Source organism: Parastagonospora nodorum (genome assembly GCF_000146915.1).
Source record: "Parastagonospora nodorum SN15 chromosome Unknown scaffold_1, whole genome shotgun sequence".
In the NCBI taxonomy this organism is placed as follows: domain Eukaryota; kingdom Fungi; phylum Ascomycota; class Dothideomycetes; order Pleosporales; family Phaeosphaeriaceae; genus Parastagonospora; species Parastagonospora nodorum.
In genome coordinates, this window is record NW_001884549.1 from 2,450,758 (window position 1) to 2,468,447 (window position 17,690).

The 17,690-nt window shown below is 53.6% G+C and overlaps 9 protein-coding genes across 9 annotated transcripts in view; 4 read left to right on the top strand and 5 right to left on the bottom strand.

Annotated features, from left to right (window-relative positions):
* Nucleotides 1-1,041: 1,041 nt before the first annotated feature.
* Nucleotides 1,042-1,311, top strand: SNOG_01097 (hypothetical protein; the record flags this gene model as incomplete). The annotated part of the gene is made up of 1 exon (XM_001791702.1): nucleotides 1,042-1,311. The coding sequence occupies one exon, from the start codon at nucleotides 1,042-1,044 to the stop codon at nucleotides 1,309-1,311; it is 270 nt and encodes an 89-aa protein (XP_001791754.1).
* A 1,100-nt stretch (nucleotides 1,312-2,411) lies between these two features.
* On the bottom strand, nucleotides 2,412-3,443 carry SNOG_01098 (hypothetical protein; the record flags this gene model as incomplete). Its single annotated transcript, XM_001791703.1, has 1 exon — nucleotides 2,412-3,443. Exon 1 carries the CDS (start codon nucleotides 3,276-3,278, stop codon nucleotides 2,412-2,414), a length of 867 nt encoding a protein of 288 aa, XP_001791755.1. The 5' UTR covers nucleotides 3,279-3,443.
* Nucleotides 3,444-4,037: 594 nt separating this feature from the next.
* Nucleotides 4,038-5,591, bottom strand: SNOG_01099 (hypothetical protein; the record flags this gene model as incomplete). Its single annotated transcript, XM_001791704.1, has 4 exons — nucleotides 4,038-4,518; nucleotides 4,566-4,983; nucleotides 5,033-5,391; nucleotides 5,440-5,591. 4 exons carry the CDS (start codon nucleotides 5,589-5,591, stop codon nucleotides 4,038-4,040), a joined length of 1,410 nt encoding a protein of 469 aa, XP_001791756.1.
* Nucleotides 5,592-6,219: 628 nt separating this feature from the next.
* SNOG_01100 (hypothetical protein) lies at nucleotides 6,220-8,436 on the bottom strand (the record flags this gene model as incomplete). The annotated part of the gene is made up of 4 exons (XM_001791705.1): nucleotides 6,220-6,393; nucleotides 6,444-6,482; nucleotides 6,603-8,203; nucleotides 8,232-8,436. 4 exons carry the CDS (start codon nucleotides 8,434-8,436, stop codon nucleotides 6,220-6,222), a joined length of 2,019 nt encoding a protein of 672 aa, XP_001791757.1.
* Nucleotides 8,437-8,696: 260 nt separating this feature from the next.
* SNOG_01101 (hypothetical protein) lies at nucleotides 8,697-9,900 on the top strand. The gene is made up of 4 exons (XM_001791706.1): nucleotides 8,697-8,908; nucleotides 8,959-8,978; nucleotides 9,032-9,250; nucleotides 9,300-9,900. Exons 1-4 carry the CDS (start codon nucleotides 8,830-8,832, stop codon nucleotides 9,648-9,650), a joined length of 669 nt encoding a protein of 222 aa, XP_001791758.1. The 5' UTR covers nucleotides 8,697-8,829; the 3' UTR covers nucleotides 9,651-9,900.
* A 935-nt stretch (nucleotides 9,901-10,835) lies between these two features.
* On the top strand, nucleotides 10,836-11,147 carry SNOG_01102 (hypothetical protein; the record flags this gene model as incomplete). The annotated part of the gene is made up of 1 exon (XM_001791707.1): nucleotides 10,836-11,147. The coding sequence occupies one exon, from the start codon at nucleotides 10,836-10,838 to the stop codon at nucleotides 11,145-11,147; it is 312 nt and encodes a 103-aa protein (XP_001791759.1).
* Nucleotides 11,148-11,805: 658 nt separating this feature from the next.
* Nucleotides 11,806-12,468, top strand: SNOG_01103 (hypothetical protein; the record flags this gene model as incomplete). Its single annotated transcript, XM_001791708.1, has 3 exons — nucleotides 11,806-12,089; nucleotides 12,112-12,361; nucleotides 12,382-12,468. 3 exons carry the CDS (start codon nucleotides 11,806-11,808, stop codon nucleotides 12,466-12,468), a joined length of 621 nt encoding a protein of 206 aa, XP_001791760.1.
* SNOG_01104 (hypothetical protein) lies at nucleotides 12,253-12,782 on the bottom strand (the record flags this gene model as incomplete). The annotated part of the gene is made up of 2 exons (XM_001791709.1): nucleotides 12,253-12,322; nucleotides 12,517-12,782. 2 exons carry the CDS (start codon nucleotides 12,780-12,782, stop codon nucleotides 12,253-12,255), a joined length of 336 nt encoding a protein of 111 aa, XP_001791761.1.
* Nucleotides 12,783-13,268: 486 nt separating this feature from the next.
* Nucleotides 13,269-17,690, bottom strand: part of SNOG_01105 (hypothetical protein) — a gene marked incomplete at both ends in the record, with an annotated part of 18,051 nt that continues 13,629 nt past the window's right edge. The window contains 2 exons of the mRNA XM_001791710.1: nucleotides 13,269-14,021; nucleotides 14,153-17,536. Of these exons, the coding sequence (XP_001791762.1) occupies nucleotides 13,269-14,021; nucleotides 14,153-17,536 (4,137 nt within the window). The remainder of the gene's footprint in view (nucleotides 14,022-14,152; nucleotides 17,537-17,690) is intronic.

Genomic DNA, 17,690 nt, shown 5'->3' on the forward strand with positions numbered 1-17,690 from the left:
CTATAAGAAAAGCTTTTAGCGTGCAATAACTATAGAGAATATAATAACTATATAGACAATATATTAGGTATATAAGATTAGTAAGCTTAGTGCGTTGCTGCTATGCTACTAAGCAAGCCTTATAGCGTTAGCTCTATTTCCTAGCTAAAGCTGCTTGCATGCCTCTCTAGTTAGCTACTAAAATCTAACGCTATAGAAGTTTTCAACTAGCATATAATAACTTTAGTTTTCTAGCCTAGCTTTCTCTATTTTCTTATATCTACTCTGCTAGTAGTAGCGCTACTAGAAGACGCAGTTAGTATAACAGACGCCTACTTAGCTTTTTCTTTTTTTCTATGCTAATCTAGCTTTCTTCTTTCTAGCTATATTTCTAGGCCTGCTTAGCTTTCTTCTTTCTGCGCTATATTCTAGACTATCTTACTAAAAGAATAGCAACTCTATAATTAGTGCATGCTATGCTAGAAGAAAACTAGCGCCTCTAAATAAGGCAAAGAGAGAGAGCTAATAGAGTAGAATTAATAGAGATCCTGCTCTGCGCTATGAGGCTGAGGCCTTAGCGCAGGTATATAGCCTAAGAGACCTAAGATAGCTAGCCCGTTAGATAATATATGCATTACTAACAATACATGCCTATATACTATCTATATTAGTATAGGTTAAGTTAATTTAGGGTTTATATTATGTAATACTTAACTATAACCTAACCTATACCTATTTGCCACCCTGCCTAATTAGTTAGCAAGAAGGATATATATAGGCAGTAAACAGAGACCTTCTTAATAAGAAATATAACTTTATTCAGCACTACATAAATTCTATTCTTATAGGCTAGCCTATAACATATAGAGAATTTTGCATATAAAGTGACTAATGTCTACGAACTTCTTACTATCATCTAATACAGCTTAGCAAGTTAAGTTAAAGCAAGCTATCTTCTATTAACAGTTAGATTCTGTCCTCACCTTCACAGTATTAACTCGTATGTCTCCCTTAGTTTCTATCCTAACATTACGAAACGACATGAAGCTGACAACGTAGACCATGCTTTTCACTAAGCTCCTCCTTCTAGTGGCTGCAGTTGCTACTGCTACACCAGTGGCTACACCAGCGGAAGACGACCCTCATGGACTGAACCTCACGCCGGCGGAGAAGGAACTTATGAAGGATCCTTCGGCATGGCAGTTAACAGAGAATTCCATCGCCGACCGCGTCCAGGAGCTGTCGCCTCGCCAGACTCCGGAGCCATTTCCCATTCCAACCAATAGGTTTGAGGTTGGCTCAGGGGGGGGTATTCGACTGTTCAGTACTTAAGGGGCTGCGTCGCCAGATGATCTCCTTGCTCAGCATTCGCTCGAGCGATGGAACAAGAAATGGAGCCACCTTCGCGAATTGGACGAGTCACGAAAACGTCGACGAGTTCAGACCTCAATCTATTTACCCCATCGATTGGACCACCACAGCTATTGATACCACTGGAGTCCATAACTTCTGCGGCACTCTCCTGGGTTCAGATCCCCCGATTTATTGCGAAGTGGAAATGATGGTCCCGCTCCACGCGCGATGGAACGTGGGGAACAACGTACCAAGGGATGTTGCCTCGTTAAGGCCGACCATGAAAGAAGCCTGCGTAAGGCTTCAGGGCCGCGGAATTTGTCCACCCGGCGGGTTTATACAGAGGGATTGTACTACGAGGTCGTGGTATCAAACTCGTTTCTGATAAGTTTGCAAGGGGCGCAGCATTGGAAGTACATCTAGCGACTTTGGTGAAATTCCGCTAGCTTTGGCTGCATTTAACAGGGAGTTTTTAAGTAGGGGCTACCTTTTCTCCTTAAGTATATAAAACAAAGCAGTATACATAGTTTAAGGCAACAATTGCTCTACAAAATATGCACTTATTCGTAAGCTAGTCGTGATAATAAAAAGAGGCGTTTCGTTTCGCTTTTAGCTAATGACGCAGCTCTTGAGATGCTATTTTAGTAAATTCCTAACCAAACAATTTAACTAGCTGCTTTTCCTACACGCAAAGATTCCTTTGTTTCGTCGCTGATATGATGCCGCAAGATCGCAGAGATTAAGCGTTATAGTCTTACAGCATATCTAGCTTGAAAGACGTGGCTGTAATCTCATTAATGCCGCTTTTCGTGGCGCTGCGCCATACGAGGAACATTCGAGTGAGGACAAGTATGAGCATTGAAAATGTACATTAGAGGTGACTCCAAAGAAAGTGGAAGATCGACCTTATCCTAGCAAGTTATAGGAGAAGCGCTGGTAGAGATTATGACTGCATTTTTTTCCGCCGGGGTGTCTGAAGCTGGCGCGCCGAGTACAAGTTGCTCCGGTGGTCATCAGTGGGTTTTCACTTCTTCTTGCCGTGTGTGAACAAATTGATCCAAGGAAATCCTGACAGTCCTTCAAGACGCGGCAGAGTTGGCCCATTTTGCCTTTCGTGCCTCAGCAGCTGCGCGGTCCTTGTCATTCAGATTCCAGTTGCCGCCGCCGTTTGACCTGCCCTGCTCTTTGCGAGGCTCTCTGTCGCCGCCCCTGGCCCTGTTGTTGTCGCGGCTGTCCCTGGGTTCGCGGTTGTCCCGGGGTTCGCGGTTGTCGCGTCGGTCTCGGCCTCCACGCCCTCCTCGTCCGCCTTGTCGACCCCCGCGACGCTTGTTGTCGCCGCCATCATCACCGCCCTCGCGCTCGCGCTTGCGCGGTCCGCGCTCAGGGAGAGCCTCGTCGAGACCCCTCGGGGCAGCGCTCTCACCAAACTTCTTCGCGCGCTCCAGCTTCTTCAGACCCTCGTCGTCCTCGACCTTCAGACCAAACTTCTCTGCGCGCTTCCTGCGCCTCTCAATCTCCTCGTCGAGGTTTGTGGCAGCCAGACCCTTGGTGAAGTCGGGCGCGGGTTCCTTGACCTCCTCTGCCTTTGCCTCCTCACCCTCTGCAGGCGGCTGTACGGTCAAGTCATCGGTTTGTGCAGGATCGATGTCGGCGACCTGGTTGGGGACAGCTTGTGGGTTGGACGCTTCTCCTTCACCTCCAGCCTTCTCGACCGTCTCCGCGTTTGATGTTACGGGGACATCGGCCTTTGCAGCGGGAGCGGCAGTCTCTTCGCCATCGTCGTCCCAGTCAATCTCGTCTTCGGCGTTGGTAGCGGGCGCGGTCGTCTTCTCGTCGTCCTTGGTGAGGCGATCGACCATGTCGGCCTTCTTTCCGGTCGCAGGCAGACCGCGGCTCTTGAGCAGTGCCTCGAGCTCGGCATTCTTCATTTTTGTGTATTCTGGCATTTTGTGTGGTTGATTCGATCGGCGACACAGATGAAGGTGTTGGTGAGTCTGGCGCGACGCGGATAGGGGACGCGCAGTTGAGAGTTACGTGGCCGTATTTGGGGTGACTGGTAGTGTTCAATGTTAGAGAGCGTCCAGGTGACGGCGGGCGCATGCAAAAGAGTGCGCTGGAACGAATTGTGACAAAGGCGCTGCTGCTTCTGTGATGGAGACAATGACAGGGCGCGTTGATGGAATCAGCGAATCTCGAGCACTGACCTCAGCCAAGCCGCTAGTCACTAGTGTGGTCCCTGGAGATCCACTGAGGAGCTGCAGCTTCATATCCACAGTTTGTACCAGTTGGCCTCCATGTTCAACATGCACACCAACAAAATGCTTTCGAGAGAATGGGCCATTTCCGCATCTTCTGTTACATCTTCGCTGCCGCGATGACCACGAGCGGCGTGTTCGGCTGACTGCCCAGATGGCAATACTCGATCACAAGACAACCTCCCAGGACTCGACATCTAGACGAGGAATTCCCGGTCTTCTGGTCTATCTAGACATCCTCATCAGATGCATTCGGTTACGCTTATTTCAGCAGGGAAAGAAACCCGCAGAGTACAGCCTACATGTACACTATTGACACGCTACATCGCACGTGGAACTCTAGAGAACGTTACAGCGAAGTATAATTGCTCCTTCATCGAGCGCCTGCTCAACACCTACAAGGGGTTGTCGCAGTCAATCAGCATTACAACGCGCTATATCGTACATACTTCAGAAGTATTCTGGTCCTTCAATCCCCCCAATTATCCACCCTTTCAAACTCTCTTTGCCATCTGCCACCCTGCGACATCCATCCTTGTGACGCCAAACATCAGCGCACCGGGCCAGCAGCATGACCCCTGAGAAGACATTCAATCCCCAAAACCTCCCACCATTTGCATCAACAATAGCCCCCGCGATTGGAGCCCCGACCAGTCCCGCAAACGAGATGCACGCGAATGTGACGCCGACGCGTACGCCAATCTGCTCCACGGGCGAAATATGTGCAATCTGCGCGGGTAGTAGTGAGACAAACGCGCCTGATGCAAAACCGTAGAGCGCGGCGAAAATGATAAACGCGGCGTTGCTGGCCGCGGGAATACCCAGTGCAAGCACGACGATACCCGCGATGGTGCAGAAGAGGACTTGCATGTTGAATCTACCCAGCCTGTCGGCAAGGAAGCCGGGAATGATGCGGCCGAAGATGCTTTGTCTACTGTCAGCCGTGATCGAAGTGAAGAGGGAAGGGTCTGCTCTTACCTGCAAGCATTAAGAACGGAGAGGAGATAGCCTGCAAGCCTCGCACTCATGCCGGAGTTGAGCGCCTGGACTTCGATGAAATTTATCGGTACGAAGAGCCCGAAGAAGAAGAGGAATGCGGCCAATGTGAGCAGGTTGAAGCGCGTGTCTTTGAAGGGCTCGAGGAGAACTTGCAGCGTAAGGGAGCGCGGCTTGGGAGGGAGACGAGATGTGACCGTTACGCAGGCGACCATCATCAGCGCGAGGATGGTAAATGCGATGATGCGCATCGTCCACCCAAAGCCAACCGAGGGGATGAGGTGGGACGCCATGATGGGAAATATCACGCCGCCTAGTCCGCTGCCTGCTGCCATGACTCCGTAGGCTAGTCCGCGCCTCTTGAGGAACCATGTCGGTATCGTGCTGGTCCCAGCCTGGACTGCGATGTGTTAGTACTCATCTCCCCTCACCCCTGCTCAGAAACGTACATATACAATTCAACCCCAACGGCGAACACACCCCCTGCGCCAGCATGAACTGCCAATACTCCTCACACAAACTCGTCATCATCAGTCCCAGCACATGCATCACTGTGCCCACTAGCAGCAAGTACTTGGGCCCATGGTTGTCATTGAACCACCCGACCACCGGCCCTGGTATGAAGAAGACGAATATCTGCACCGACGGGATCCACGCTATCGTAGAAGCCGAGTATGCGGAAAGCTGGTGGCGTTGGTAATAGTTTTGGAACACTCCCAGGCAGTTGAGCCACCCGAATGAGCAGAAGAGACAGCAGAAGCCGCCGAGAAGGCAAAGATAGGCTTGTTTGCCGCCGTCGGGGAACTGGCTGGGGGAAAGTTAGTGTGATGCGGGCTTATGTTCACTGGCGACTTACCTTGGATGCAATGGACTGAGAGCTGCTGGTGCTTCTTGATTTGAATCTGCTTCATTGCCTATAGGAGATGGGTGGTCCAAGTCGTTTTTCTCGTCGTCGGGACTGTGTTGCTTGAGCGATGCGGACCCCGCGAGGGTCGAGGGCTGCGACATTATACAACGACTTGACTAGCCAAACGTAAGATAACAATCTACTCGTAAATTGAACAAAATTCCGCGCTTGTTATCGTGTACTGCCCACTGATTCCGAACCAGCATCAGACAACCAATGTCAACTGTGGATGTGCAGCAAGGACAGTAATGTTTATAACCCATGCACGCCGTCCTGCGACTCACACTGTCAAGTCCGAGATATCCGATCTCCGTGTGCAGGGTTCCAGTCTGGTCTGGACGGAGGGCAGTCGTGGCTCGCGCAATTGAATCTCCGAGGCCGAGCTCGCTCTACTCAAAGCGCGAAGCTTCGCGACTCGGCTTTTACACCGAATATAGCCTCTGTTCGGTCAGATAATACATGAGATCGAGCGAGGCAGGTAGAATTGTTTCTTCGTGGGATCATAGAGAGCGAGGTATGTCGAACAAGGCGATGGTAGTGTACCAGTAGAACCAAGTTTTCAGCTCCCTGAACGCAGACAGAGACTTGCCATTCCCCCACCAACTCAGGTTCGGAAATAAAATAATATTACAATGCATACTTATCAAGTCTACTCAAACATACAACTAGCACGCTCGCCGAGAATGCTGCAATCCCAATCGAAACCCCGAACGATGCTCTTCTACCCATCTACTCGATCCTCTTCTTGCCCTCCTCCAACCCTAGTAATCTCGCATCGCTCTTGCCACGCTCATGTTTCGTACCCACCAAGCCACCGACAACAGGGTTCTGCGACACTTTGGACAATTTCTCTTGGTAAGCTTCGATCTGCGAGGGGAGGCGGTTGAGTTTGGGCCAGTTGACCTGTGCATGGAGTGAGTCGGTGGCATCAATGTCACGTGAACGAAACTTACGTAGAGAGTCCCGTTGCTCCAGATGAAGTTGAGACAGGGCTGCAGCTGTGCCTAGGCTGAGGAGCATGAGGAGTCGCAGGGGCCATGTGGCGGCGTCGGGTGCGCGACGCGTTAGCGACCCGACGAGGATGAAGGAAGATGCTCGCAGCGAAGATATACGGGACCGATTGGGATGAAGATGGGTCTTCGGTCGGCGAAGAGTAGTTGCCCTCCAATCGCCGAGTCGCTGGGCAGGTACGTGCCTAGGAAGAGATCGAAAGCATCTTGTCGCGGTCCGTCGCTGAAGTTGTTGAGGCAGTACCGCGTGATGGAGTTGTTGAGATCTTGCAACGCTCCCGCCTTGGTCCTGACGCCCAACCGTGTGAAGTCCGTCTTGAGCGCACCGGTGCCAGAGTACGATTTCGATACCACATCCGCGTTGTCGGCCCATACATTGCGGAACAAAAACTCGAATTGCTTGTCTTCTTCCGCAGACTCGCCTTCGCGCATCAATCCAAGGTCAATGAGCATGCGCGACAGGATGAAGCGACCAATCATGCTTTGCACCACGTTCGTTCGGTCAAGACAGTCCATGCAATTCGTTCGTACCACGGCAGTTTGGTGCCCACGGACCTCGACGCGACCTGCATCACCAGGCATATCGACACCACGGAAATAGCCGTGCTTCAGAACATGGGGCGCGAGCTGGTCCATGAGGAGTTTTGCGCGATGCCATTGCAGGCCCTTTGTTTCGTTGTGGAAATCAAAGTAGACGTAGTGTATGCGGTCGTATGCCGTTTGAGCATTGCTGGGCTCGATGACGTGGAACTTCTCGTCGGTGATCTTATCGCCTTCGGTGTTCTCGACGGGCGAAGTGTGCAGGTACTCGACCATCTCCTCGTATGCCTCCTTGACGCGCTGCTCACGGCCTTTCTGGTTGACGAGGTTGACGAGCCAGTTGTCGCCGTATAGCCGTATTTGCTCTGCGAAATGCTTCTTCGCAGCTGGCACGGCGTTCTCGACACCGCGCACCTGAAGCGTTGGGGTGTATTTCAGTGTGTTGATCTCGGTCCAGTATACGGGCACACTTCCCCTGGTCTGGACGTAGGCAAGCACCTGCGTCTCCTTGCCTGCATTGCCGCCCGCTGCGCCATTCTGGTTGGAGCCGAACCCGCCCGGGCCGCCAGATGCGTTGTCGTTGAGTATGATGGTCTGTTCCGTCTCGTTGAAGTTGGAGACATTTCCGTTGTCGTCGATGCCGCGCGAAAAGTATCTCGTCCCAGCCTTGAGTCGCGACCGGCGGGTGATGAGGATGAAGGTCAGCGCAGTGCCCTTGATGGACGTGTTCTTGATCTCCAACATGCCGTACATGACGGGCAGGATGTAAGGGTCCACATCGGGCTGCTGGCCGCTCGAGTGCCTGCCGTAGCCAGTGCTGAGTCCCCCACGGAAGTCGATCAGGTCGCTCTGCACGAAGCGGTTCCAGAAGAAGCGGTCGTCGGCGCGCTTCCACAGTGGGGTCGAGGGGTCGGAGTGTGCTTGGCGCTGGAAGCTGTTGGTGATGTCGAAGGAGTAGGAGAAGAACAGCGGCGACGTCTTGATGAGGCTCTTGAGCAGGCCAAGGTAGTTGTCCTCGTCGGGGTCGTGCAGTGGGCGTTCGCGGAGTGGCAGGAACTCGGTGGTGATGACCTTGTAGATCATGTGACCCTTTATCCTGCCCATGGGCTGGGCCTTGGTGATGACGATTATGTACTTGTCTTTGCACGCATCAGCTTCCCGCCCTGTCTGAACAGCACATTTCACGTGTACCTAGTCGCAGCTTGATGATGCCGAGAATGCCTGCAATGCTCGACACGCGCTTGGAGCCCAGCAGCTTGCCATCGTGAAGGCGAATGTCACCTGACGGGCGGTCGATTACCAGCGTCGGCGCAGAGGGCGAGGATGGCGACGAGAAGGCATAGTGCGAGGGCGACGAGTGGACATTGATGTCGCGGAAAGGGAGGGCGGTGCTCATGGCGGGTGCAGTAGCTCCGGGAGCTGTGCAGAGAGCGGTGGGCTTCGTTTTGAGTATATCAGACCAGCAATGCCTGCGTTGCCGTGTGCTGGGTTGGTGTAGTCGCAATGTGTTTTCTCCAACGGCCGCGGCTTCGTCATGGCCCACTAGGCACGGCGATTGCAGGGGTCTGGCGGTGGTGGTGCCAAGGCGCAGTTCGTCACAGAGCAACGACCCGTGCACCCAGCATTCATCTGCAACTGCACTGCACCGTAGTCTTCCACCTCCAACCCTCCTGAACACCGCTCACCGCCCACCGCCCCGAGTGAATCTTCCGCCTCATTGCGCATCCTCGACGCCTCGTCCCAAACCCCTCCACGACCCGGAAAGCGCCGCGTCACTACATCTCCCACCATGTCGGCCAGAGTGCAGCAGGGACAGCGGCCTGGAGGCTCCGGCTCCCGGTTCGCCCAGTTCAAGCTGGTGTTGCTCGGTACGGTACCGTCCCATGTGTGTTCACGTGATCAGTGCTAACAGGTGCAGGTGAATCCGCCGTCGGAAAGGTGCGCATACACATCGGGGCAAGGCAGCCATGGGGTAGCTAACATGTCTCCAGTCCTCACTCGTGCTGCGCTTTGTCAAGGACCAATTCGACGACTACCGAGAATCCACCATCGGAGCCGCCTTCCTCACCCAGACCATCGCCCTCGACGAGAACACAACCGTAAAGTTCGAGATTTGGGATACCGCCGGCCAGGAGCGCTACAAGTCGCTCGCCCCCATGTACTACAGGAACGCAAACTGCGCTGTAGTAGTATACGACATCACACAAGCCGTACGTGATAGTGCGTTTCCGAATGTATTGCACAACTGACACGTCCCAGGCTTCACTAGACAAGGCCAAAGCATGGGTCAAGGAGCTGCAACGCCAGGCCAACGAGAACATCATCATCGCCCTTGCCGGCAACAAGCTTGATTTGGTCACCGAGTCACCTGACAAGCGCGCCATCCAGACAGCCGACGCGGAGCAGTATGCCCGCGAGGCCGGCCTCCTCTTCTTCGAGACCTCCGCAAAGACGAGCGAGAACGTCCGCGAACTATTCACAGCCATCGCCAAGAAGCTACCGCTCGACCAAGCCGGACCACGCAACCTGAGGCCCGGCCAACAACGGGCAGGTGTAAACCTCAGGCCCGAGGCCAACCAGACCCAAGGACCTGGAGGCTGCAACTGCTAGGTGTTCTACGATGTCGTGGTTTAATGTACAGGCAGACTGCGTCGTGTGTACTTTGTACCAGTGAGCGAGTCTGCGCCACCCAACGAGTTACAATTTGGCATGTTACCATCTCCCATTTCGCGTTTCCGTTTCCCGTGGACATATCTGGGCCTCTGGAGTAAGGTTTTTCGATTACTGCAGATTCTGCTGTGAGTTACAGAAGAGACATGGGGCTACCTGACCAATCTATTTAATGATTTCAATATCCATATTTGCACAATTCACGTCATTCTCAGCTGTCAACGTCGTTCCCTCATCATGCTCACCTCGCACCATCAGTGGGATGCTTTTCAGCTACGTTGGACAAGTCTGCGTCTCAGGTCGTATCGGCGACATCCGCGCAATCCTGTGATCGAGACATTGAAGCCACCTCGTCGCTCAAGAATACCTGCAAGTTTACTGCAAGAGTCATGAAGACGTCTATCCACATCCTGATGTAGCGTCCTCCTAGCAAATCAAAGTCATGTGCGACGCGAAACGCCACAGTCTGTAACACGTCATTAAACATCCATCTGACTAGGCCAGTCTAGTAGAAGTCTACCGGACTCCGGATCCTTGTTCTCGTATTGGAGGGTTACCAACAAACCTCCTGTCTCTATCCTTGATCGGTATCGTACTGATACTTGAACAGTTGTCGTGTCGCAGGACGCCACGATCAAGTAGCACGCAGGGACGATGTCAGCAGTGTACAGCGATGAAGCAAACCTCCTTGATGGGTTTTACGTCACTCCATACTACGAATATGGTTCACTGGGCATCGCGTCTTACTACCTACATCCTCAATCAGCCCTAGATGCTAGGCTAGCCGTTCGTGCCACTCCACGGACAGCCGCACCGACATAGGTAGGTCCCGACACCCAGGTCTTGGATCCCAATCACAGCCGCATTCCTCGCTACACATGTGTGCATGTTTCGCAGAAGCAAGACCATGTCTGAGTCTGGGTGTTGGGCTGTTAGCTCGTACAGGCAGTCCACAACATCACGTCTGCCATGGACACCGTACAGCTCAACATGTATATAGCCCAACGCCATCTTCGCCAGAAGAAGTCACTGCTCACCACAAAGATCGCATTCGGTCTCTTACTCCACACTCGCTCGAACAGGCATTTCCAGTTCTGACAGCCACATTCGCTTCACACCGCCACCATGCACTTCTCCATGCTCCTCACTCTTGCCTCCATGGCTCTCGCCCTCCCCTCCCCTTCCATTGCTCCATCAATGCAACTCTACGTGTCCCGATTCCAAGCTCGCACCTCCCCCTCCTCCAACTCGACCTCGTTCTACGTCGCCGACTCCACCGAATCAAACATCCACTATTGCACCGGATCCCTGGGCAACCCCAACACATGGCAGAAGTGCACGTGCCGCAAGGGCAGCGGCGAAGATATGGCGTTTCAGTTTGGTGAGGAAATGAGTAGATTGGGGTTGAGGAAGGGTTGGATGGATGGGGCTGGGTGAGTACAAGATGATTATGAGCGCGGGAGAGTGGGGCTAATGTGTTTTGGTGGTAGGATGCCCATAACGGGATTCGCTGATGGCCAGACGAATTGGTGTGATGAGAAGGGAGGGAATGTTACGGTGAAGGGGAAGGAAAGGTTTTATCAGAGGAGGAAGGAGTGGATTTTGACGATGGATAAGTTGTCGGCATAAGGGATGGGGGAATGATGGATGTATGGATGCGGAGTGTGTGAGTAGGCGCGAGCAATATGGGATTTTTGGGTTTAGAGTTCTTGGCTTCTCGTTTATTTTGGGGTAGGGACGAGGCAACAAAAGGGGAGAAGAAAACATGTTTGCGAGTTGGGGTTTTGTGCTTTGCTGCATTTAATAGACTTTGGAGCAATATATTGCGATTTGCTGCGAACTTTGACTTTGGGAGTGCGTTGAGCATCCTCTTTCCATACAGACAGTTTCGAAAACCTTTTTTTTTGGTGACCGGGTATGTCAAGCGTGACTCTCCCTCCTATATAAGACGAGGCACACGCACGTGATGTTCGCGTCTCGCTAAACCAACTCGAGTGAAGTTCGCAGCACGACGCGTCTCTAGCCTCACAACCTCCAACGTCATGTCTAGCAAACCTCACTCAAGGTGCTCCCTAGAGCCCCATCCCACATCAACATGGACGCTTCCAGCCCCCCATCTGCTCCACCACCCCCCGTCCCCGACGCCCTCCTCCCCGCCCTCAAAAGATACGCCCACCTCTGCATGCCCCTAATCACCGCCATCGTAATGGCCATCATCAGCGCCCCAGACCGCCCCACCCCCTGGCTCCTCTTCGCCACCTTCGCGCTGCCCACATACCTGCTCGCATCCATGATATACCCGGCGAATCGGGAAGTCCCCGACCACGTTGTGCGATTCACGCGGCGCCACGATGCGTTCCGCGCACTCGTGCTGTTCATGTACGGCCGGGCTGTTCGGCACGCCCTTCAACCTGCAATTCCTGATTGCGGACTACATCGCGAGTTACGTGCTGGGCTACGCGATCGGCGAAAAGCCGCATAAACGGCACTCGGAGTTGTTGCTCGCGCTGGCCTGGGTCGGCGCGAGCGCTCTCGTCTTGAATTATCTGCTGCCGGGAAATTTCTGGGTCACGGTGGCGGATCGCGCGATTTGGCGGGCGGCGTGGCTGGCGCTGGTGGATGATGTTGTCGGGGCGCTGGAGAGGCCGGATGTGCGGACGGCGGGGGGTAGGGCGAGGTTGGTGATTGTGCAGGCGGGGGTTATTTTGGGGGTGGTTTGGTGGTTGCAGGCGGTGGCGAGGAGGGGGAGGGAGATTAGATTGGGGGGTTGATTGAGAGATGGGACATTGTGACTTTCACGACTCACAGATGAGTTTCAACCCTTGGGAAGTGGACTGCGCTCATGTGCGACGACGGTTTGCTTCCGATTGCTTGATCTGCTGAGCACAGAAGACGATTGCGACGTCTGGTCCTGGGTGGGAATGGTACGTCAGTCATCGCAAAGACGCTTCCGTCTTTAAGAACTTGAGTCACCTCATAGTGCTTCTCGGTATCATGGCGTCTTACAGTCATAAGCATAACCACCTCTTCATATCTCTCATTGCGAGCAGATGATGAGTAGTTGGACGGCATTTGGTTGAGAGCTCATGCACTCCCAGCATGCAGATGTTGGGAATTAGCAATGGAGAGTTCGTCATACTGACTAGAAAAGAAAAGTTCATTCGAATTTGCGATCAACCGCAATACGCTACTTCACTACCTAAACCTGTACTACTAACGCCTTGAGCATCTTCCCGAACTCCGAACAATCAATAACTCTCTCCACGCTCATCTCATACCTGCCAAACTCCCGTAACCGGGTCGCCAAAACTGCTGCCAAAACCAAATCGCCACCTAGCTCAAAGAAATCGCTGTGGTACTCCAACGCCGCAGTCTGTTTCTCATCAAGACCCAAGATCTCGCGCCATAGACCTGTCAACACCGTCGTCATCCCGCCGTCTTCCTCCAGCCTGAAGCCATTCGCGAAGCCATTCGCGAAGCCATTCGCATAGCCACCCTCACGACCCAGCGGCAACCGCACCGCGCTCTCACCGCCTAACACCTCCCCAACACTCCCCCCTACCACGCCCCACCAACTCTCGCGATCATGTCGCATAACACATCGAAAACCCCTTCCCACTCCCCCCTCCCAACCAACACATCCGAGCATATCATCATCACCTCCACCACCTCTCCGCCCTGCTTCGGCGTCGTCTTGATCGCGACATCCGCCTCGTCAGCCGCGGGACACCACGCGCCCATCTCGCCGGCCTCGCTCTCCTCGTCGATGTTCTGGTGCTGCACGATGCTGCTGAAACGCGTGTGGGCCGGCCACGCCGTGCACTCGCGGATGATGGAGCGTGTGCCGAGGGCCGCTTCAAACGGGAAGCTCGCCGCGTGCTGCGCCTGCAAGTCCTGCAGCAGCGCGAGGATCGAGGCGTCCTCGCGCACGTGGATGCGCACGGGGACGATGTTTATGCACGCGCCGATCAGGGATGTGAGGGATGGCGGGCGGCCGGAGACGACGAGCCCGAAGGTTATGTCCGGGCTGGACGAGAGGTGGGAGAGCGTGAGGGACCAGGCGAGTTTGAGGATTGTGGCAAAGGTTATGCCGTGCGAGGCGGTGAGGGCAGACGGGGTGGGGATGGTGCGGGTGAGGTGCGTGTTGTAGATGTTTTTATATGACGGCTTTGCGGAGGTGTGTTTGACGATGGGAGCCATGACTGAGCCGCGAAGGAGGGAACGCCAGTGTTCTGCGGCGGAGGATTGCGTGGCTGGCGAGGATGCTGGTGAGCGGAAGTACGGTGCCATGGATGAGAGTTTGGACTCGGACTTTTTTGCTTTGCCAGTTCCCGGAGAAGAGAGAGTTTAGGAGCGCCGGGAGGCAGGGAGGCCGTCGTATTGTGCATGGGGAAATGCGCCATGATAAGCCGGTATGAGGCGTTCGAGCCTGCTCTGCGCACTACGAAGAACTTCAGTAGCGGATCAGACATCACCACTGGGTGCTCGGTGTCATGTTTGCAGATCTGGTTGGTGAGCGGTTCCATGTCGTCTGCGGCCTCGTGCCATTCGATCTCGTACGGTAGGTCCCGAAGCACCGTCTGCACGATATCTGCTCCATGTACGGTGAATACCGTACGAAGAATCTCGTGCTGAGTAACGAATCCTTTGAGAGCGGCAGTGATTAGCTTGGTGTCCGCATTGCCATTGCGGTCCACCCAGAGATAATTTCTGAACCCACGAGTCTTCATCATGGCATACGCAACCGCGTTCTTCTGGAAGTCTGTTGCTGGCAGAACGTCGACGATGTTGTCCTCAGTAGTCTTGATCTGCGCCGCCAGCTGCTGTATCAGCTTGATGCGTAGCTGGCTCGTGATGATAGAGAATGACTTGTACGGCGCAACATCCTCTTTCTCCTCTATGCTTGTGCGTCCATCGAGGACCTTGGCCATGTCCGACAGAGCAGGACACGTGAAGAAGTCTGTGACTGACAGTTGGATGCCTCTTTCCGCTGCTGCCGATACCAGCTTGATAGCAAGAATCGAATCGCCACCGATTCGGAAAAACTGGTCTTCGGTGCCAATCGTCTCGGCGTCTACGCTCAGGATTTGAGCCCAGATGTCGCGCAGGACATGTTCCGTTTGAGTTGATGGCTGCTGCTTCTTCTCTCCCGCCGAGGTCTGTAGACCATACTCGAACAGCTGCTCCCTGGTCAGTGTTGAGACCAGTTCCTTGAGCTTGCGGCGGTCCGTCTTCCCATTCATCGTCAGCGGCACACGGGAAATGGGTATGAAGTAGTTGGGTAGCATGTAGTGTGGCAAGACCTTCGAGAGCGAAGTTTGCAATGCCACCAGGTCTTCCTTGATCGGATCCAGAGGAAGAATGCGAGTTTCTTCATCCGCCGTAGCGCTGGGTTGGATGTATGCAATCAATGCAGTCCGGCTATCAAGGCTCTCTGGGCGAGCAGAGTCGACAACAAGATGCTCCAGTGTAGGAAGTTTCGAGCGGATGACGTGTTCGATTTCACCAGCCTCGACTCTCTGACCGCGGATCTTCATCATGGTGTCTTTGCGTCCAACGAAATGTATCGTTCCGTCTTCGTTGTACCGGACCAGATCTCCCGTGCAGTAGAATCTTTTGGGCTTGTCGCCACCCTTGGCCCAAGCAGGAGAAGTAACAAATGCAGCTGCTGTCTTCTCTTCGTTATGTAGATACCCTCTGGCGACAGTAGGCCCTTCCAGTAGTAGCTCACCCGTGCACCCGATAGGCACAAGTTTGTTGTAATCCGTAGGATCCACGATCCAGTTCAGCACACCGATGGGAGATCCGATATCAGCTGGATCACTCGAAGCTGTTGCAGGTGGTGCGCTCGAGGAGTATACTGTAGTTTCAGCTGGTCCGTAGCACACAATAAGGTCCAGTACACTGTGCCACTTTTCGACGATGGCTCTAGTGCTAGCTTCGCCGCCAAGAACAAGTTTCCGAAGGCTAGGGATACCCTCAGTCGACAGCAGTGATGCGACCGTGGGAGTCAGGAAAGCCCAGTTGCACTGGTATCGGTTGATGGCGCCTGCAAGATCATTGAGACGTTCGTTTTCAGATGGCACACAAATACAGCCACCTCTTTGAAGGGTGGTGAAGATGTCAGCTGCTGAGACATCGAACTGGTACGCTGCAAATTGGAGAAGGCGAGTCGACGGCCCAATGTCCCAGACCGTTCCATGCGCCTTGCTGCTGGAGCAAAGACTGCGATGCTCGATGACGATCCCCTTGGGAGCTCCGGTCGATCCAGAAGTAAACAGAACGTAGGCTGGATTTTCAGGGCTGATGAGAGGTAGAGAAATCGGTCCTGTAAGAGGCAGGTTGGAGAGGTACTGCCCGTCGATAGCGATTGTCGTCAGGCCGGCTAGATTTTCGAACTTCTCTGCGAGGTGAGAAGCTACCAGAAGGACTTTACCTTCAGTATCGTCGAGAATGAGCTGAAGACGGTCTATGGGTTGAGCTGGGTCTAGGTTGACAACGGCACCGCCCGCCTTCATGACGGACAGTTGGGTTACCACCGCCCATACAGATTTCTGGAAGGATAGTGGGACCAAGACTTCCGGGCCTATCCCGTAGTCCTGGTTTAGCTTTGTAGCTAGTGCGTTCGACAGGCGATCCAACTCAGCGTAAGTGACTTTACCGTCCCATGCATCAATTGCAAGTGAGTCAGGTCGTAGTTTGACTTGCTCTGCGAATACTGCGGGTACATTGGTCTCCAGAACTTCTGGGTATGTGTTATTCCAGTCCAGAATCTGACTCATTTCCTCGGCGGTAAGCATGGTGATGTCTTGCATTTTTGTCGTCTTTGTTGCTTGCTGGAAGCATGACACAATTTGCTCAAAGTGACCGAGAATTCTTTCCACTCGACTTTTTAGGATAACAGTCTGATCGAACCGGACTTCGACGCGGACGTCCCCCTCATAAAGGCTACACTCACAGACTAGCGGGTACGTATCGAAGCTGTTCAGGGTGAGAGCCACTTCTTCCGCACCAAGTAGCTCCTCTGGTTTGATATCGAATCTTTGAGCCATGGGCTGGACGATGAAGAGATTCTGGAACTGCACGGCCGCGGCCGTGTCTGCATCGATGTTGGCAATGTTCTGCAGACCGAAATGCTCGAACGGCATCATGTCCATCGCCAGGTCCTGAACTGCCTTCAAGAAAGCCCATACAGTGACCTCTCCTGTAGAGATGCCCATTCGAACTGGGACTGTTGTGATGGTGGGGCCAGCGATCTCTGTGATGCCGTCAACTGGACAGCTGCGGCCCGAAAGGGTGGTTCCGAACACTATGTCGTTGTCCTCGCCGGCGTCAGAGTATTGAGCGAGCACGTACGCCCATGCAGCTCTAAGCAGCGTCGCTGTTGGTACATCGGCGTCTGAGTACAACTTTATTGCGATGTCTTGATGCGCCACCCCATCCACTCTGTCGCGGTGAGTATGAGCAGCCGCTGGAGGTTCTGGGTAGGCAATGATCGGCTTCCCACCTGATAGAGACTTTTTCCAGTAAGCCTTTGCTTCATCATGAGCTGTAGAAGTGATATATCTGACGAAACTGTTGAAGCCAGGAGTGCTCGGCGATATCTCATTCCTGTAGAAAGCACGGACTTGATTAAGGATCAGAGGCAAAGTCCAGCCGTCGTAAATGGAGTGATGTGCTGTCCATATGAAGTGGCCATCCGCAGTGATGCCGTATCGTGACAACGGCGACCCGAAAGTGAAGCTATCCTTTTCGTCCTGATCAAGATACTCCTGCAGGGTTGAAGCCATACACCACAAGCTTGCGGAGTTGCGCTTGAGCACAACCTGCAATCAGGCGCGCATTTTGACGTTCAACGATGGTCGTACGCAAGATTGGGATGTTCGCGACCGTTCTCTCCCAGGCCTCTCTGAATTTTGGCAGGTCGAGAGAGGCTGGCAAATAGAGAACCCTGCGCAGAACATAGGATCCAGGATTAAG

Bases quoted from the DNA above. Each gene is read 5' to 3' on its own strand.
- SNOG_01101 (XM_001791706.1), top strand. From the start codon at position 8,830: ATGTCGGCCAGAGTGCAGCAGGGACAGCGGCCTGGAGGCTCCGGCTCC. The intron at 8,979-9,031 runs GTGCGCATACAC...ACATGTCTCCAG, and splicing joins GTGAATCCGCCGTCGGAAAG to TCCTCACTCGTGCTGCGCTT. The intron at 9,251-9,299 runs GTACGTGATAGT...GACACGTCCCAG, and splicing joins TATACGACATCACACAAGCC to GCTTCACTAGACAAGGCCAA.